This window comes from Mchenga conophoros, linkage group LG10 (assembly GCF_057382185.1).
Source record: "Mchenga conophoros isolate Kocher_MC1m ecotype Shallow Benthic linkage group LG10, M_conophoros_male_GT1.1, whole genome shotgun sequence".
Lineage (NCBI taxonomy): Eukaryota > Metazoa > Chordata > Actinopteri > Cichliformes > Cichlidae > Mchenga > Mchenga conophoros.
Window position 1 is genome coordinate 19,446,391 of NC_140535.1, and position 18,844 is coordinate 19,465,234.

An 18,844-nucleotide genomic window follows, 5' to 3' on the forward strand; every position below is an offset into this window, starting at 1 on the left:
CACCAGCGTTAATTAGGCCAGAGACTACACCTCAGCCACCGAGGAGGAAAATTGTTCTTTGTCTGACTCTGGTTTACTGGAGTACAACTTTCTATTTTTGGCAGAGCTCCGGGTTCAACCACGAGAGAGGAGAGATAAAAATCCTCGAATATATGCTAGCTGGTCAGAGACAATGTTTAAACTGGATGATTTATTGCCAGTGGCATATGTGTCATTGTATATGTGCCACTGCAGCTAACTAAAGCGAATCCTCTTGGCGCACAGGCATGGGTGTGTTGGTTTAGAAGGCTACTTTACGCACAATTGTGCCTAAATTAATCACTCAGAAATAAAAGAGGACTAAAACAAATATATAAATATGTATAGTTATTCTGTTGCTGTCTCCCTCTCCTGACTACACGTGTATTCTTGTTCACACCTACAATCCGAGCGCACCACCAAGCGCATGCAGCAAAACGGCAAGGCGGTGGTACCGGGTGGAGCTGTACCCGTGCTCCGCCCACCTTCGCTGATTGGGTTGAAAATTACCCCGGCTACCAACAACATGTGCATTTTTTTCTTACCCTCTCGCACTAAGCAACGCCCACACGGAGGACCGGGAAAGTCGCTTCAAACTGCAAAACACGCTGCTTGTTCTCAGACTAATCAGGAGACGAACGTGTTTGGAGAAGAGAGGCAGAGCACACCTTCATTAGAGCCGATGCTTGTTGTTATGCTTTTTTTTTAAAACCCACCAAGGTATTAAAATAGATCGTGGCAGTCAGGTTACTAACTTAAGTCACTGAGTCTGTTCCCCCTTTTTTCTACCGTTTTTTTTTAATCTAAACTCATTCATTAACTTCACAGTGGTCTCGGAAACTGCTGAGTGAGCTCACTTGGTGCTTTGGGTGAACAGGTGGCGCAAGCTCCGGTACTCGTAATTTGTTATTACGCAGATAACGGAGTTAAGATACTTTACCGGACGTTAAGCATTTAATACCTGCATTGAAAGTGGGTGTAATTCGGACTGCGTATTATCCTCCCTTGTTAAAAGGGGACACTTGACAAGGGAGCTGTGATGCCTGTTGCAGACAGCGACATGGTAGTGGACAACGGGCACGGGTTATACGAGGGTAAAATTCCAAACAGTGCCGGGAATGAGAGTATCCTCCCGGCCTCCCTATGCAGTCCTGTAACGGACATCCTCAAGAACTTTTACCACACCAAACGGGTCGGGAACTACATGATCGGGAGGAAGCTGGGAGAAGGGTCGTTCGCCAAAGTTAGAGAAGGTCTCCATGCGTTAACAGGAGAAAAGGTAAGCGGACCGCAACAGACTGTATATATATACTGTACATATATATGTGTGTGTGTGTGTGTGTGTGTGTCATATATGTCATATATTTTATTTTTTAATCTATTTTGTGATGTCATGACATGTCATCTGGAATTAACAGTTAGCTTGACTCTTATAGTTCATTGCCTTTTTGTCATTTTAATGAATTTTCTTTTTAATTTTGACTGTGCCTCACCATTTATTGCGTCTGTAGTGGTTTTAAATTACATTTCAATGGACAGAATCAGATGCCATGCGTGCTTGGCAACGCATTCCTTTCGGCTGCATGTGAACAGTGGGAAAAGTTGTTTATATTGCGATGCAATCCGCCAATCCAGGACTTCCTAATTAGTGGTTCTCTCCTCAGAGAAAGTGATCAGCTCTTCTGATTGCGCTGCGCCTTTGTTAATTAGCGCATGCGGCGTCCCACCAGCAGCTGCTGAATGCCGAGTATAGGTTGTGCACAGCAGGAGCTCCTCTAGTGACAATATTTGCTAATTGTGCGTGAGAGAGACACAGTTATCTATGGGTGTTTGTCTCTTCTCCAACCCTGCGGATAACGCGTCGATCGCCCTGCGTTTCTGAACCTATGCTTTGTTTGCTGCTGCTGGTGATCTCACCGTATCCCCGCGGTGGGCGCGCTAGAGTGTGACAGGACCAGAGAAGAAAACTGCCGGGCCTATAAGAGAGCAGAGCTGCTACTTGAATATGAAATCTTGTCGTTGATAAATGGGCTTCAACCTCATTATGATTCCGCCATCGCAGGGGGGGTTTGATACGGGCTACCATTGGCCACTGGTTGCCTTTGTCTCTTCAGGCTTTTTTGAGAAGGAGCCAAAAAATTTGCATATTAGAAAAACAAGTACGTCTCCTTTTTTTTCTTTCTTTCTTTTTTACTGTTCGCTCCTGCATTAAATGCATACCATTTCTATAGGTAATGCACAGGCTATAATTTGTCACTGAAAATTCCTAAATTTGCATATTAAAAATATTTCGGATCACACCCAGCTCCTCCCTTGCTGTAAAGCAAACGTTCCTCTCACCCACCCACTCACACTGTCTTTGTTGAGGATGATGCAAACGCTGGCAATCGCACATCCAAACACTCTCCCTCACTCATTTGAATGCAGGCGTCCAACAGGCGCTTGCGGGGTACAGGAGGGTAGTGAGTTTATTCAAGTACATGGGGGTGAAAAGGAAATGCATGAGGATTCCCAGATCCCCCCACACCCACTTTTGTTTGTTTTACATTACTAGAAAGTCAAAGTAAATGCATGGAATTTAAAAAGCAGAAAAGGGGTATGGGGGTGAGAAGAGGCGAGAGATGGGGCTGTCATGGGCAGGCAGCTCAGGAGGTCATATGTGTGGTTTTTTTTAATGTCTGTAACCCACTTTCCCCTCCATACCCCCCCCCCCCCCACACACACACACACACACACACACACCACCCCCTTTCTGTCTGAGGGGCGCCTGATGATAAACAACCGAATCCCTCAATAGCCCCCAGGCAAGAGTGCACACCCCTCCCCCTCTATATCCCACCCCCTCCTCATATAGAGTAGCCAACTGTAAATACAGTGCCCACCCCACCCCATACATACCCTGCACTCCTTATTAGGAGTGTGTAAACACAGGCCATCTATTATCGTGACAGAACACTGCACACACACACATGCATGCACATACAGGCAGGTTTAATTAGCAGTTGTAAAAAGGTTTTCAGCACTGAATCAATTACCAGTCCTGAAAGGATGAAAGTAAAAATGAAAGACAAGCTGAAGGTCAGAAGAAAGAAAAAACACACACATATGCACACACTACCACTTTGGCCCTCACCATTTCATTAATGGATATGGTGATTAGGTTCACTTGTCATGCCTTTCCATGTCTGTGGGCTCTCCTTGAGATGATTTGTTGTGCGTGGTAGCCATGCTCTTGAACTCAGTCTAGACGGGATACAAGGAGACATGGATGAAATAGAGTAGATGGGTATGTTATTGAATGTAATTATCAATAAAACTGAAGGAGAGTCATTGAGTTAAAGGACATGTTCTGGGGCGTTCGTGAGGAGATTCTGTGGCTTTCCATCTGTATTTGTCTCAGCTTTTTGTGTGTTTGGCTGCAACTAAACCTAGACAAATGGGGGAATGTTAACTGTCCATTTGGCCTTGGTGCCTTCTCAGCATATAGGGTAACATATCCCAGTTTATGATGGTTCATTAACCCCTCCATGTCCACACACACACACACACACACACACACACACACACACACACACACACACACACACACTTCCCCCTCAGCTGCAGGGCCTCGTAGCTCTCCCACTAGTAACAGCTGTGAGGGAGAGGTCAGTTTTGAGTTACATACTCCGAGCAGCTCTTCACCTGTTACGCCTAGGCGCTCTGAAATCAGCACTGTGCTCCCTTCTCCATGGATACTATTCACAATATTGCATGCTGCACAGTTTACAAGGCCAACAATCGCTGTTAACTTAGTACTTTGTAAAATATAAATATAACCTCACCCTCCTCTCTCCTCCTGCATTTTCTTTTTCAGGTGGCGGTGAAGGTGATTGACAAGAGGAAGGCCAAGAAGGACTCATATGTTACCAAGAACCTTCGGAGAGAAGGTCACATCCAGCAGATGATCCGCCACCCCAACATCACTCAGCTGCTGGACATCTTGGAGACAGAGAACAGCTACTACCTGGTGATGGAGCTTTGTCCCGGTGGGAACCTCATGAACCACATCTACGACAAGAAACGCCTGGATGAGAGAGAGACGCAGAAGTACATCCGGCAGTTGGTGCTGGCTGTGGAGCACCTGCACAGGGCTGGTGTGGTTCACAGGTAACAAAACCAAAAACCCCAAAAACATTAGTATATAAGCATATAATTACTGTGCCATTCGATGTGGGTCAAAGTTAACTTTAAGACTTCTGGGTCAGACATGATCCTCTTTCCCAAAGTGTGGGTTAAGTCTTTCTTATGCACATGACTATTAATCCATGAAAGCAGATCTGTCTTCACAATAACTACATTGTAATAATTTAATGTTTTCCATTTAGGTGTGAAGAGCAAAAACATTACAGAAATGCAGTCACAGTATTGTTAATTCTAGGGTTTTCTCAAACATTTTATCAAAATCTATGTAAGATTTATGGAAAAAACATGCACTGTTTCCCAAGGCTCTTGTGAGGAATAGTTTTTGTTATTTAGAGCCTGGGAACTGAATTTCTATCACAGTGAGATGGCCTCTGTGGATAACAGGATTTCTGCTACTGAGGAGGGATCTGAAGATACACAATAGACTATGAAAATTAAGCAGCATGACCCAAATTAGGAGGGGTTATGTCACGGTTCAAGAAGCAGGGGGTAGATTGTGTGATACTAAAGGTTATCTAATCATCTAATATAAGGTTATCTAATATAAACATGGACCTTTGTTTTACAGGGACCTCAAAATAGAAAACCTCCTACTGGATGAGCAGGACAACATAAAGCTTATAGGTAAGCCCCGATGCTCTCAGTGTTTTTTATGTGCACAAAACGTTATACAGAAATTCTGTACATGTATTCAGACATAAAAGAATCCACATGGAAAAGAGTAATGTTCCCTAAGCTCTCACCTAAGTGCTAACACCCCTGTGTTTCTTTAATGGGCAAGTTAAAATAATAAACCCACTCTCCCCACCACTCCTTTCCCTCAGATTTTGGCCTAAGTAACTGTGCTGGCATCTTGGGATACTCTGATCCCTTCAGCACCCAGTGTGGAAGTCCAGCTTACGCCGCCCCTGAGCTACTCTCTAGGAAAAAGTATGGACCAAAAGTGGATGTCTGGTCCATGTGAGTTTAAAGTTGTTTTAAGACATTTGATAATAAACATCAGTTTTATTTAATGAGTGCACAGAGAGCTGAAGTGTGTATTTGGGTCTTCCAGTGGTGTTAACATGTACGCAATGTTGACTGGGACACTCCCGTTCACCGTGGAGCCGTTCAGTCTTCGGGCGCTGCACCAGAAGATGGTGGACAAGGAGATGAACCCGCTACCTCCCACGCTGTCAACAGGTAAGGAATGAAAACACGACGGCACAAACCTGCTGTGTGCAGATAAAACGTAAAAGTGGAGGGTGAAGGAAATCTGACTGGTTGGCCTTCAGAATTTCGAAAAATGATTTTAAAAGCTGCTTACTTAAAACTAGAAGCAAAAGGATAAATAACTTGAGGCTTAGTGCCTTTGACATATTTAAGATTCTTTATGACATCTTATTTTAAACCCTTCAAAAAGAAGTTTTGTTTTCATTTATTCTGCTTAAATGCAGTTAAAAACCGAAAAGCAAAAAAGCAGAAAAACAGGTGACGGGCGGAGGGATGTACATTCATGCACATCATTGCACGCGACTAGTAACCTTTCCATCAGAGGCGAAAACATGATAACCTTTTGTGCCTCTTTATCAGGGATTAGGTGGCTCTTCCAGTGAAGACGCTGGCACAGATTCAGATTTTTTCTACAGTTTTTTCTTTTTGTTTCTTAAAACAAATGATTCACTTCCTGAGAGGTTTGGTCAATGTTTTTGTAGACTTTAGGAAACTAAAATTGTTCATAGGCTTGACTTTGCCTTAGAGTCACTAATTATAGTGTAAATGTCCTACACATATATTTAGATATAATTACACAGATAAATTCAAAGGTAGTTCCTCAGAAGCTTGCGTGTGTTGTGGAAAGGGTGTGCATAGGTATGACGGTGTCAAATTCATTTCACAATCTCTGCACTCGTTCTGCAGTCACTCCTTCACGGCACGTCAGAACAGTCGTTTGCATTTCGCTTATATGCAAACTAAGGGGCGATACCATAACTCACTTTTATAAGCACCTATTATACTATAACGACATGTATCTGACTTCGCAACTGGGTTCGTTACGAAACAATTTACTTAATAATGATAACTTTATCAGTTTCATCTATTTTGTTGTTGCATAAGCAGTTTCACTTTGCAGCGTTGGTAATTCAAAAGAATCTTGAACCTTAAGGATGTGGAGGAAGAGAGCCAAGTTTGTGGCCTGGGAATAAACACAATGATAACACAACATGTCGTAACATGTTTCAGCACCGAGAAAGCTGCTCCTGTTTTATGTGTTGATGAGCGTGCAGAAAGAATAACAATACACATTTTGATTTTTCTCGTTTCTCAGCTGCCATCTGTCTTCTGAAGAAGCTACTTGAGCCAGACCCCAACAAGCGTCCCAATATCCACCAGGTGATGGCTGACTCCTGGCTTCAGCTGGCCAATAAGAACACAGGGGCACCATACCTCAACAGGTAGATGTACACAGATTTAAATTGCTCTGAGTTTGTGTTTGTTGTAGTTTGCATTTAAAAGCTTAATTTGTCAAGCATTGTTAAATATTCCTTTTTTTTTTTTTTGCGTTAAGGATCCACATTGAAGAAATCAACCACACAGTGTTGCTGCATATGACGGAGAAGATGGGCTACAAGCACAGTGAAGTTCTGAGCGCCGTCCTCACCAATCGCGCCTGCCACACTTTGGCGGTCTACTTCCTCCTCAACAAGAAAATGAAGAGACTCTCCAAAGAATACAGGGTATGTATATTCATATACTTTCCGGTTTGACGTCAGTGAGTAAAGTGAGTTTAGAGAGAAAAAAATATTTTAGTCACTTGCACATCCTTTTCCCAAGGAGTTTGTCATAGTAATATTTCAAAAGGACCAGGAGTGTTTTTCACACCAATAAACTGTTGTGACGGGATGACGCAAAGCATTTAGTCATCAACAACAAATGTTGCTTGTGTGTGTGTTAAGGAGATGCAGTTCCAAGAGAAAAAGAGAGGCGAAAAGCAGAAAAACGAATACTTCCAGACCCAGTGGAGGAAGCACGTCGATAAGCTGACCATACCCCCGAAACAGACGCCCGTCTACCTGGCTGTCAGCAAGGGGCCCAGCAAGGAGAAGAAGCACAGAACAGGTGAGGATTTGCACAGTTGAGTGCAAAAATAATGAAAACAACAATTAGGAAGCAGGTTTTTTTTAATGTTCACTTTATTTATTGTATCTATTTTATTTACTTTCATTCATACAGGGTAGGTTGACTGAGCATGCATGTTCTTGTACAGCGACCTGTTTCACACACACGTAGTTACCCAGTCATCCATCCATCCATCCCACCATCCATCCATCCACTGTTTGTCTGTTCGTCCATCCATCTAACCACCCACTCATCCATCTGAGAGGAAACATCCAGGACAACTTGCCAGTCACTCGTGGAGCAAACACAAACACTAAAATCTTAATCAGAAATTACTTAAGAGAGCATAGTGCAGAAGTAAGTTCATGATATAGAAATAACTGAACTGACTCAAGCTTGCAAGAGAGAGTTTAGCACACACCTAAACTCCCTTCTCACTTACCTTTAAGTGGTATTGAGAAATTACAGATTTGTCTTCTGTACCTTTGGCTTTACGTCTGCTGTCAGATCATTGTGTCTGTCAGGATCTTGTTAATGGCATACAGACAATGGCTACTCAGGCAGAGGTTTAAGAAAAGATGGGGTTCTCACTTTTTTAATGAATTTATTTTAATTTTCATTAAATATTACAGTAAAAACAATGTTTCACAAAAGCTAAAGTGCTTCTAATTTCATCCTCAGGTTTACTGCGTGCCATAACTGGTGGGCATCGTAATTCACCTCTGGCACCTCCGGGCACAGTTGCTTCTTCCTCCATGGAGTACCTAGAGATCCACCCTCTATTCCCCAACACGCCACAGCAACGAAGGCGCCTGGCCACCCTTCCGCAAGTCAACACGAGCCCAGAACACAACATTCCCGCTCCTCCCGCGCCGTCGCCGATTGGCATGCATTCCTTCGGCTCGCTCGCCAAAGCTGAACAAATCGAAGACACCCCATCTTCGCCCTGGTACAAGCTGACTAACGGGACCCTATCCCCTCCCCGCCACGTCTCCGCCTTCCAGCCTGACTCCTCTTACTTGAAAAAAGCCACAATCCCCAGTCCGCCCGTCCTCATTGTCAATCCACAGCCCAAGAAGAGCACCTCGACAGATTGGTGTGGTTCTTCTGACACTAGTGGTAGCCCTCCCAGCACTATAGGAAGTCCCCCAGGGAGCTCAGCTTTTAGCCCTCCAAAGTCTGCTTTCAGTCCCCTCAATCCTACCTCAGCTTTTAGTCCTCCTTCCAGCAGCGGTAGCAGCGATCCCGAGAGCCCAACGCATCGCAGCAAATTCCCCTCGATGGGAATCGGACAGATCCTAAAGAAGAAGGTCCAGCTGCAGCCATTTACATTTCGGCCAGAACAAGTCATCGAGGAAGTCGTGTCCCCTCCTCCCTACCCCATGCAGACTCTCCTCTGTGCTTCAGGTGCACTAAAGACCCTCTGCTGAGTTATAAGATGATTTAAAAAAAAAAAAAAAAAAAGTTGGACTGAACTCGATGCCCCTTTCAACATTTTTATGTTGGGAGAGGTCTTCCAGAGCGGCCTTTTGAACTGTGAACTGTCCCTTTATTGCGACTGAGCCACTTTTCATGACAGACTTATTTAAAAAAAAAAAGAAAAAAAGAAAAGGTGGTGAGAATATAAAATGTATTACCTCTTGTTACAACACTTATTATGTAATGTGAGAAGTGACACTGAGGAGATAAGATCTGAACGGATCCATGAGCAATGACTAAATCTCTCTGTGTCCTAAATACGGAATGGACATGGGACATTGTGTAATATGAGCCTTGCCAATAACAATTGTACACACACACAAGCACACACATGAGTACACACTGAACGATGTATTATAGACCAACTTAGAGATACTCTCTTATGTAACATTGGTGTAACTGGTTACTAATTGAGCCGCAAACTGATTCACACCAGCTAACAGACCCCAACTTTTACCCTAACCCTGATTTTACATGTATAAATGTTTTGTCTCTGTGAAAACTCTGTATAATAGCCACTGACATCCAGTCAGCCGGCACTATGTCCTATGCTGACCGGATGAAGAAGCTCACTGCACTATTCTTGAAAACCAAAACGTATACTTAGAACGGTGTTTAACATCTTTTACCTCACTGCATTTATTCATGCATTAAATGTGGAACGGCAGTCGGTTGTGACATGCTTGTGTGGATCGTGTCACAGTGTAGCAGTGTGTAAGTGTTGCCATTAGAATCAACACACTAAAATAGCCGTAGGTTGCAAGAGCAGAAGCATATTCTCACTTTTATATAAACGTCCTCATAAACCTTCACCCAGCACTGAACTTTTTTATCCACAAGTGTTGCTTCACCTCTAAGACCCACAGGGAATCTGTAAAAGTCTTGACTTTCTCACAGCAGGATATGCCTGTTCCTAGTCAGTTTGTAATAAAAAATTAATAAAAGAAAAAAGAATAGAGCATCAAAAGCCTTATGAAACAGATCAACCTCACCACAGGTTGAGTGTATGAAAGTGGAAAGAACTGCTACTAGGATCATCTGCGGAAATAATTCACTTCCTTTTGTCTTAACGCTGTAGTTTGTGCAATAGTCTTAAGTGTTAACTGCAATGATGAGTATTTGCCAAGAGCTCTGAGACATGTGAAAAATGTTCCTGTAAATAACAGTGCAGCTCCTGTGTTCCTGTTGCTTACTCCGTTCTGTATGAACAGAAGTTTAAGACGTTTATCTGAGCCGACACTGTCACAAATTAGTTGCCTGTACAAAACAAAGGGGGAAAAAAACGAACAAAAAAAAAAAAAAGGCTTCCACGGGCACACGAGGCTTCTCACTGTTAAAATACTGTAGAATCTCTTCATGTCCAAATGAAAAGTTGCATGAGTCAAACTTGTGTTGTCAGCATTTGAAATTATGTCTTTGTACCTTTTTTCTGGTTGATACTGAGATTGATACGGACTTGGGTGGGGGGTGTCTTTTTTTAAGATTTTGTAAAGGATGGTTTTGTTTGAGTGTCAAGAGATTTCTATGCTGTATAAAGTATTTTAAATATTTATAAGGAATCCTTTATGTGTCTGTCTAGTTCTTTAAACGCACCTGCATGCTGTCTGGCTTCATTCTTGCACGTCACATGTTCACATGGCTCATCTGAGACATATTGAAAATATGCAAACTTTTAATTATGATCATTAAGTAATAATATGGTACTCAACAGAATCCAATATTCTTGCTAATTTATGTACACTTTACCTAAAGTCTGACATCTATACTTCATCCTTAAAGCTCTCATCTCCTGGAGGACTTGATGACGATGTGTGAAAGGATTTATGTTACTGAATATGCCACTTATCTCACATACCATATGCATTTCCCACGAAACACCTATGAGAGGTTAAAAAAAAAAAAGCATGACACTCCCATGCAACAGCTGAATGATCCTTGGTTTGGCTACATGCACACACACACACACACTCACACATACACTACAAGCCCTTCCTTCTCACGAACACATGCGTTATAGACACTAATCTACTCAGCTGTGCCTCCCTAAACCTCTCTGGGTGACGCTGCCCTGTCGAGACACAGAAGGGGGATCACCAGAGCTTTGAGACAAACAAGCACATGCACAGGACACCACAAACAGGGCTGTCCGATTAAATCAGCGTGGCTAAGCTGATAAAAGCAGAGGGGCAAGAGGAGCCCTCAAATATGTTAAAGCCAGAGCCTTTTGTTTATCGCCGACAGGCCAACGGTTACTCAAAATCCCTGGTTGATCTGGTGACATAAACAAGCTCTGACCAGGAATACTACGCATGAAGGATATTACTGCACACAGACAGATAATATCATGAAATATAGTTCAGTGTTGCTGCGGTAATTGTGTAATTTACCATTAACTGATAAAGTCAAGGACCCAAAAAGGCGCCGCTTTTGACTAAACACGTATTGTTTCCAGAAAGTGAGGTGAGAGATTGTGGTGGTGAAGGACATGTTGTAACAGTTTCTACCTCTTATTTCAGCAAAATCGATGAATCACGTTTACGGCAAAATAAACCGTGGCTGTAACCGAATGCACGAAAACCTTTGCCCATTTCCCGAACGCAAGCATTTGCTTTTTTCTGGTGTCAATATGAATCTCACACGTTGTTGGCTGAACAAAATACAGTCAAAACCATAAACATTTGAAGGGCAATGCAATTTGCTTCACTTCAAATCCACTTTAAAGGACTGAAACCAATTAAGATATAACTGAAGTGTAGACCTGTAGCTTTAGTTCAAGGGGCTTAAATGATATTAACATTTAATATATTTATGAATTAGAGCAATTTTTCTTAACATAGTATCTGCATTTCCTGAGGCTCCAAAGTAATTGGACAAATGACTCAGCAGTGGTTTGGTGGCCAGGTGTGGCCTTGTTATTTCATTAAAAATTCTACAAAGTAAAAGCTCTGGAGGGCAATTTTGTTTCGTTAACTGTTCACAGGAATTTAGGAAGTAAAGGACGCTTTCAGTGGGATGAAGAAAAGAAAACACACCTAGGGCAATTTAACTACATTGTAACTACCTAGAATAGCATGGAATTATTGGCATAGATAAAACCTCGTCACAGCATGTAGCAGAGTGTAAAACACTGTCACAGAGGTACATGTAACCTGGTCGAAGTCTACGATCAAGTGATGCTTTAATAAATTTAGCATTACCATCGTTAACAGTAGAAAGATAAAATTAGTAGTCGATGGGAGACCTCTAAAAAGACACACAAACAGATGTTGTAACACTCATTATGGGGGATGGTTATTATGTGACTTTTAATGATTTATTTAAAATAGTTTTTTTTTTCAGGGTGAAATAATTCACACTCCAATCCACAAAGGGTCAAGTGTATAAAGGCTAAAATATATACATACTTTTACTTACATCTTTTAATATATAGAGCTGAATGCATTTTAATTTGACAATCATTCCACCCTGGAAAAATAACTGTTCAAAAAAATCATGAAAAAAAGCTCAAATTTAGGAGTGACATTCATACCTGCGATTGAATATAAAGGTCTAACCACAACAATCCTTTTTGTTTAATATACAATATAATATGCACCAAGAAGCCCTAATAGCTGCTGTAAAAAAATAATCGTTAAGTGGAGTAGAAACAGTTAGTCAACATTAACTCATCCAGACCAGCTCATTTGCAGTTTTCTCATCTGTTTTTCTGCTTGGAGATCTTACATCTGTTGATTCAAGTTCTGAAAAGTGAGCAACTCACATTACACTAACAGCTCTAACAGTCGCTAAAAAAACAATCCTGCTGAACTGGAAAGATGGACAGAAACCTTTCAGTATTTCTTTTTTTTTTTTTTTTTTTTTGGCCTGTCCCGTTTGGCTCTTTTGCCCTCAGAATTGTTGTCTAAAGGCAAAGAAAGATGCCCAACGGATTTACTTTACCAAACTGACCATCCCAGCCTTGCCGTAATGGTCCATTTGATTCACCTTTTATTGTTTATTTTATTTTCACTTACTGAATACGGGACAGACTTGACTGGGGGAAAGAAGGGGAGAAAGAAAGAGGGAAAGAGAAACAGCTGAGAAGAGGGACGGGGGAGAAGGGCAAAAGACAAAAACCAACAGAACGGGCAGAGAAAAAAAATGCATATATCAATCACCTGGATCACCTGCTGAGAAAGAAAAAAGAAAGCAAGCAGAAGAGAACAAGAGTAATAGAATAAACAGCATCACAATGATATATGGGAATATGACAGTAAATACTAAATGTTAAACATTATTGTGCAGCACATAAGATCAACAGAACACAGTGTGCTTTGAGGTAGGAGCCAAAAAGGGTGTAGTTTGTGGGTGTGATCACCCGTGTGTACACCTGTGAGCATGGACGCGCTTGTTTTTTGTTTTTTTAAAAGGTTCCTTCATGTAATAATCTGCTAGAGGGTGTGGGGGGGCCACAGCCCCGTCCTCCAGGGCGTGAAGCAGGTGTGGAGGAGATCAAAACTCCAGACATCCAGAGGCCCCCAGAACACAAGAGACCAAGGAAGACCAACAGAGGGGCAGCCGCGCCACTGTCCCGGAAAGAGCTGAGGAGAGTCCCAGATGAGGGCTCACTCAGCAGCCGCGGAGCAGAAGCCAGGGGGAGTTGCAGTGACGCGCCCGTGAGCTCCGCCGGCAGCCAGCTGCGCCTGAGTGACCGAGCCCCAGGCCGAGAGGCCGGGGGCACCCCACCTCCGAAGTGGCCCGAGCGAGCCCCAGGCTCCAGGCCCCGATAAGCGGCCGCCAAGGAGTGAGCCGGTGTGTACCTGGACGCCCATCCCCGGACACAAAGAACCACCAACGCACCGATGTCTGAGGGGGTCCGCCACTGGCAGGGGAAGTGGTGGTAGGGGGAGATAGGCCTCCATACCTTGGAGGGCCTGAGATGTCCCCAGAGAGGTGGCGCCTGACACCCAACCTGACATATAGACACAGGCATACAGGCACACACAGATACAAACATCCATTCCCACCCTCATGCTCTCATATACACTTACTCCACACTCAACCAACGTGGAGACAGACATAAAGAGACGCTGTACACACGATCACACTCCCCAAGCGTACTCTACAAACCGGGTCTAGGTGCCCTCGCCCCTGGAGGGGGGAACTGCACCCAGACCCAGGTGGTGTTTCCCTTTTCCCCGCGGTGGGGGGAGGCAGACCGCCCCGACTCCGCAGCAGCAGGAAGGCTCCACACTCCAGACCGCAGTCGGACGGCCAACTCCTCCTCCTAGCCCCCCTGCTCCAGCAGGTCGCAGAGAACGGGGGTGAGAGAAGACTCCAAACCTCCCTCCACCCGCTCATTGTAATGTTGATGCATGTGTGTTCTAAGGTGCATTTAAAACCCAGGAGGGCATGGAGCTACCTGCCAGAGAGCAGCAGGTAAGCGCATGGTCCCTCCTGCTAGCCCTCAATGTCTACGTGTATTTAAAATTGAGAGGTGGGCAACGATGCCAGGGGTGGGGTGTACACCCTGATGGTACTTTGGACTCTGTGTATCGTGCCCACCCCCAAGATCCTATATGTATGTGTAATGAGAGTGTGAGTAATGTGAATGTCTAAGTTGTGGGATAAAATTGAGGCAGAGGCAGCCAGAAGGGGACAGAGGGGGGGGTAGCCTCCTCTGCACCCTGGTGACATACCCCTACTCCAAGGCCCTGCATGTGTGGGTGGTTGTGGTGGAGCGGGAAGAGGGAGGCAGCTGGAGATGGGGAGGGAAGGAAGGGAGGGGCAAGTGACCCCTCCCTGGGGCCAGCTCCCCCGCTGACCCCAGTAGGCACCCCCATACTCCGCGACCCGCCAGGGAAAGGGGGCCCAGGCCCATCCAGACCGGGCCCAGTGCAGCAGCGCCGCCCGGCCCCACAGAGCCCGGGACAGTCCACCCAACCCCACCACAGAGAAAACTGCACCCACCCCACCATCCACTCATCTTCCAGACTACATAAGACAATAAACACCCAGGCTGAGATCTTCCTCCACCTCTCCTGTATCTCCCCCTCCTGCAGAGGGAGCTCCTGAGGAGAGGAAAGCTCCTGCAAGATGTGACAATCTCCCCCACCAGTTGAAGAGCCCCCCAGGTGGCTCGACGCACCGGCGGCACCCTGCTCCAGGGCTGGGCCCCCATGCACCCACCCGCCCACAACCCCGGCAACACACCAACCAGGACCCAAGCCCCCGAGGCCCAGTCCGGGTCCCAGCCCAGAGACGGAGCGCCCCCAGAACCTCACGCCCATCCCGGACCCACCCAGGCCCAGCCAGGCTACCAGGTCAGTAACCCACGTCCGTCAGCACAGACCCTCCCCTAGCCCCGCTGCACGCAGCCGCGAGGAAACAGTCACCGGAGAGCCAACAGAGCCCCTAACCGGACATGACCGCTACCCCGGGTTGAGCCCCCCAAGGAAGATGCCTCCGGGGAACCCCCCGACGCCCTAAGCCTGTCCCTACCCCCACACCAATCACAACAGTGAAGGCGGGACCAAACTATGACCCCCCACCCCCACTAGGTGATGGAGCTGATCAAAGGAGCCCAGAGCAATTGATCTGATGTGGTGGCAGAGGCTGTATCAAGACTAATGTAATCTAATAGATAATTTCTATATTGGTTAGAATTAAGATTATTTTTATTTTTCCAGTTCATGAGGACTGTTTTCTTGGCAATGCATAGGGCAGTGAAGATCATATGGGCGATATTCTTTTCTGAAGTGACATTATCTAAGCTGCCCAACAAACACACTAAGGGGGAAGTTGGAATGTTACATTTCAGACACTTCGATAAGTCTTCACATATCTCGCGCCAAAACTTCTGAACTGGTGGACAGAACCAAAGAGCGTGGATATAATTGTCCGGTGAATTGGTTTGGCAGTGTGAGCAGTTGTTGGTAGACGTAAAGCCCATCTTGAACATCCGATGACCTGTATAGTGTACTCTATGTAATATTTTGTATTGAATTAATTGAAGACTGGGATTTCTAATTAGATGAAAGGTTTTTAAGCAAATCTGAGACCAGAAGTTTAGGTCTAAGTTAACTGATAAATCCGCTTCCCATTTTGCAATAGGAAGTGATATTGATTCATCTGTTTTAGAAAGCATTCTGTATATTTTGGATAGTAATTTGGGGGGTTTAAGAGTAAGAAATTGAACCACACTTGGTGGTGTTTGTAGTTCAACTTGACCCGGTTTAAATTTCTTTTTTACTATGGATTTAATTTGTTGATATTCTAAAAATCTTTTCTTGTTGATCCCATATTGTGTAACTAGTCCGTCAAATGAAATAAATTCTGTTCCTTCTAGTATATGTTCTAAATATTTGATTCCTTTATCACTCCAATCTGAAAAGTTTATCATATTATTGTTTTGTAATATGTCAGGGTTGTTCCAGATAGGTGTACGTTTGCATGGGATTAATGAAGACGCCGTCAATTTTAGAAACTCCCACCATGCTGTCAGAGAAGAGCTGATGTTGATGCTTTTAAAGCATTCATGTCGTTGGATGTTTGAGCTGATAAATGGTAGGTCTGAGATCTCTAGATTATTGCAGAGTGCTTGTTCTACATCTAGCCAAGGTTCATCTAAGAGGGTGTGTTTTAGCCATCCTGAGATAAACTGAAGCCTGTTGGCTAAGAAGTAGTGCTGAAAGTTAGGCAGTTCTAGTCCTCCTTTATCCTTGGTCTTTTGTAGTGTTTTTAAGCTTATACGTGGGGGTTTATTTTTCCAAAGGAATTTGGACATACATGAATCTAGAGATCTGAACCAATCTTGTGGCGGTTTAGTTGGGATCATTGAGAATAAATAATTTATTTTTGGTAAGACCATCATTTTTATAGCGGCAACCCTTCCCATGAGTGATATGGGTAGACATTTCCATCTAGCCAGATCATCTTCTACCTTCTTTAAAAGTGGGATATGGTTTAATTTAGTTAGATCTGCAAGCTTGGGAGAAACATTAATACCTAAATATTTTATATTTCCCGATTGCAGTGGTGTAGAAGAGGAATTATGGAAGGAGCAATTAATCGGTAGGACTGTAGATACCTTTCAGTATTTCAACGGCACCACTCTGAATACATTTGCAAGACAAAAGGCATTAAAAACAAATAACATAGCTTCTCTCAAATAGATATTGGATACTGTTTATCAAAGTCATTTTTCTTGCCTGACTACTTCTGCCATTACTGCACCAGTGACATAAATACCACCATTTCCCACATCCCCAGTGCCTGGGTGCATGCACCACCTCATAGCCTGTCATCTACCACTTGTATCATAGTAATCTGAATTGTGACACCCATTTTAAATGGTAAACGGTAAACGGCCTGTATTTGTATAGCGCTTTACTTAGTCCCTAAGAACCCCAAAGCGCTTTACACTACATTCAGTCATTCACCCATTCACACACAGGTGATGGCAAGCTACATTGTAGCCACAGCTGCCCTGGGGCGCACTGACATAACATACTGTGCAAACGTCTTTAGACAACACTTTCTTCTTTATATTTTGTAAGGAAAATAGGAAAAAGGAGCTGTGACTTATTGAAATGTGTGAACACACATGGAAATGCAGCATGTAAGGTGAAAACAGAGTTTGCAAAATTTTAACAAGCTTAAAATTCTAAATGACGATCTTTATTCTTCAACACTGAAATGCTGCCCCAAACCATGACAGAGCCTCCACACTGTTTCACAGGTAGCTGTAGACACTCACTGTTGTACCTCACTAGTGAACTACATGTTGATGAAAATTTAACCCTAAAATCTTACATTTGAATTCATCACTCCATAAGACCTTTTTGAAAGAATGCACACAGCTCAAATAAGTTATGGGAACATTTCAACCCCACATCTGATACCAATGAACGAAATATTGAACTTGCTACCTCTGATCTCTTCATCAAGATAAAACTAGACTCAAACTTTCATACAATGTCTTATCTTTAAAATTGAACTTAAAATTTCTACTGCCTTTATTTGTATTGGAAACTTTTATACTGGAATATGAAAATTCTAAATATCAAATATTTATAGTTTCCCTCCAAATATCATGTCACATTTGACCTCTGACCTCACTTTAACTTTTCACACCTGCCTTTCTTTCAAGTTTACCTCAAAATCTTGTAAGAAAATCTTGTCAAGACAAAAACAATTCTAGATAAATTAAAACCAATAAATAAATATGTTCAAAATTATTATTATAAGTATATTAAATTCAATTTTAAGAGGACAAATAACAAAATCTTGCACTTTCCACTTGTTTTTACTGCACTGCAAACTTAATGTTTAACAAGAAGGCAGAAAACAAAATAAATGTATTTAAACTACAATACTATTCCCTTAAAAGTAAACCCCGTCCTCTTGGAGTGCTTCTTGTTTTGGTTTTTTGTATTTTCCACACATTATCAACTGTTTCTAAGCTGACTGAGCTGAGCCAGTGATGTGACCCGATTAGACCTTTCTTTATCTACTGAAGACAAAACTCAGGGCGGGAAAACCCAGAAACAAACAGCAACTGAAGAGAATGCATGGCAAGAAACTCAGCATTTGGTGTCCATCATTTTCAGACTGACCAGAGTTGTTTCTCAAATTACTGTTCAGTCTGCGAAAATGGCTGTAAAGTGTTATTGCAACATGTCCATTATTGTGGTGAACAGAGGCAAAAAACCCAGTATCATCCAAATATTGGAGGACCAGACTGTGAGTCCCTATGTAACTTTGAGGAAAATGATTTTTAACCTCTCACATTTTCAAGGTTGAACAATTTATGCAAAGAATAGCAGAGTTTTAATAAAAGTATTTGGTGAGTTGAAGCTTCAGACTGCGTTTTGTAAGAATCTGACTATAGAGCCATTAATCTATGTAGTCTCAGGAAGCATTATTGGAAAAACGGATTATTATTCAAATCAATCTGCGTATAAAAGGATCAAGTAGCAATAACAAGCTTGTGATAAACACCCCACCAACATATGAATGGAGCATAAGTGGATATTTTTATCACTTTAGAGGAATGCTAACATTGCAGCTTGTTACATATCAT

At 43.2% G+C, this 18,844-nt stretch overlaps 1 protein-coding gene across 1 annotated transcript; it reads left to right on the top strand.

Annotated features, from left to right (window-relative positions):
* The first annotated feature begins 565 nt into the window (after positions 1-565).
* On the top strand, positions 566-10,340 carry hunk (hormonally up-regulated Neu-associated kinase). Its single transcript, XM_085289141.1, has 9 exons — positions 566-1,297; positions 3,875-4,167; positions 4,772-4,827; positions 5,028-5,163; positions 5,258-5,385; positions 6,512-6,638; positions 6,752-6,920; positions 7,140-7,302; positions 7,984-10,340. Exons 1-9 carry the CDS (start codon positions 1,058-1,060, stop codon positions 8,730-8,732), a joined length of 2,061 nt encoding a protein of 686 aa, XP_085145267.1. The 5' UTR covers positions 566-1,057; the 3' UTR covers positions 8,733-10,340.
* The last annotated feature ends 8,504 nt before the right edge of the window (positions 10,341-18,844 follow it).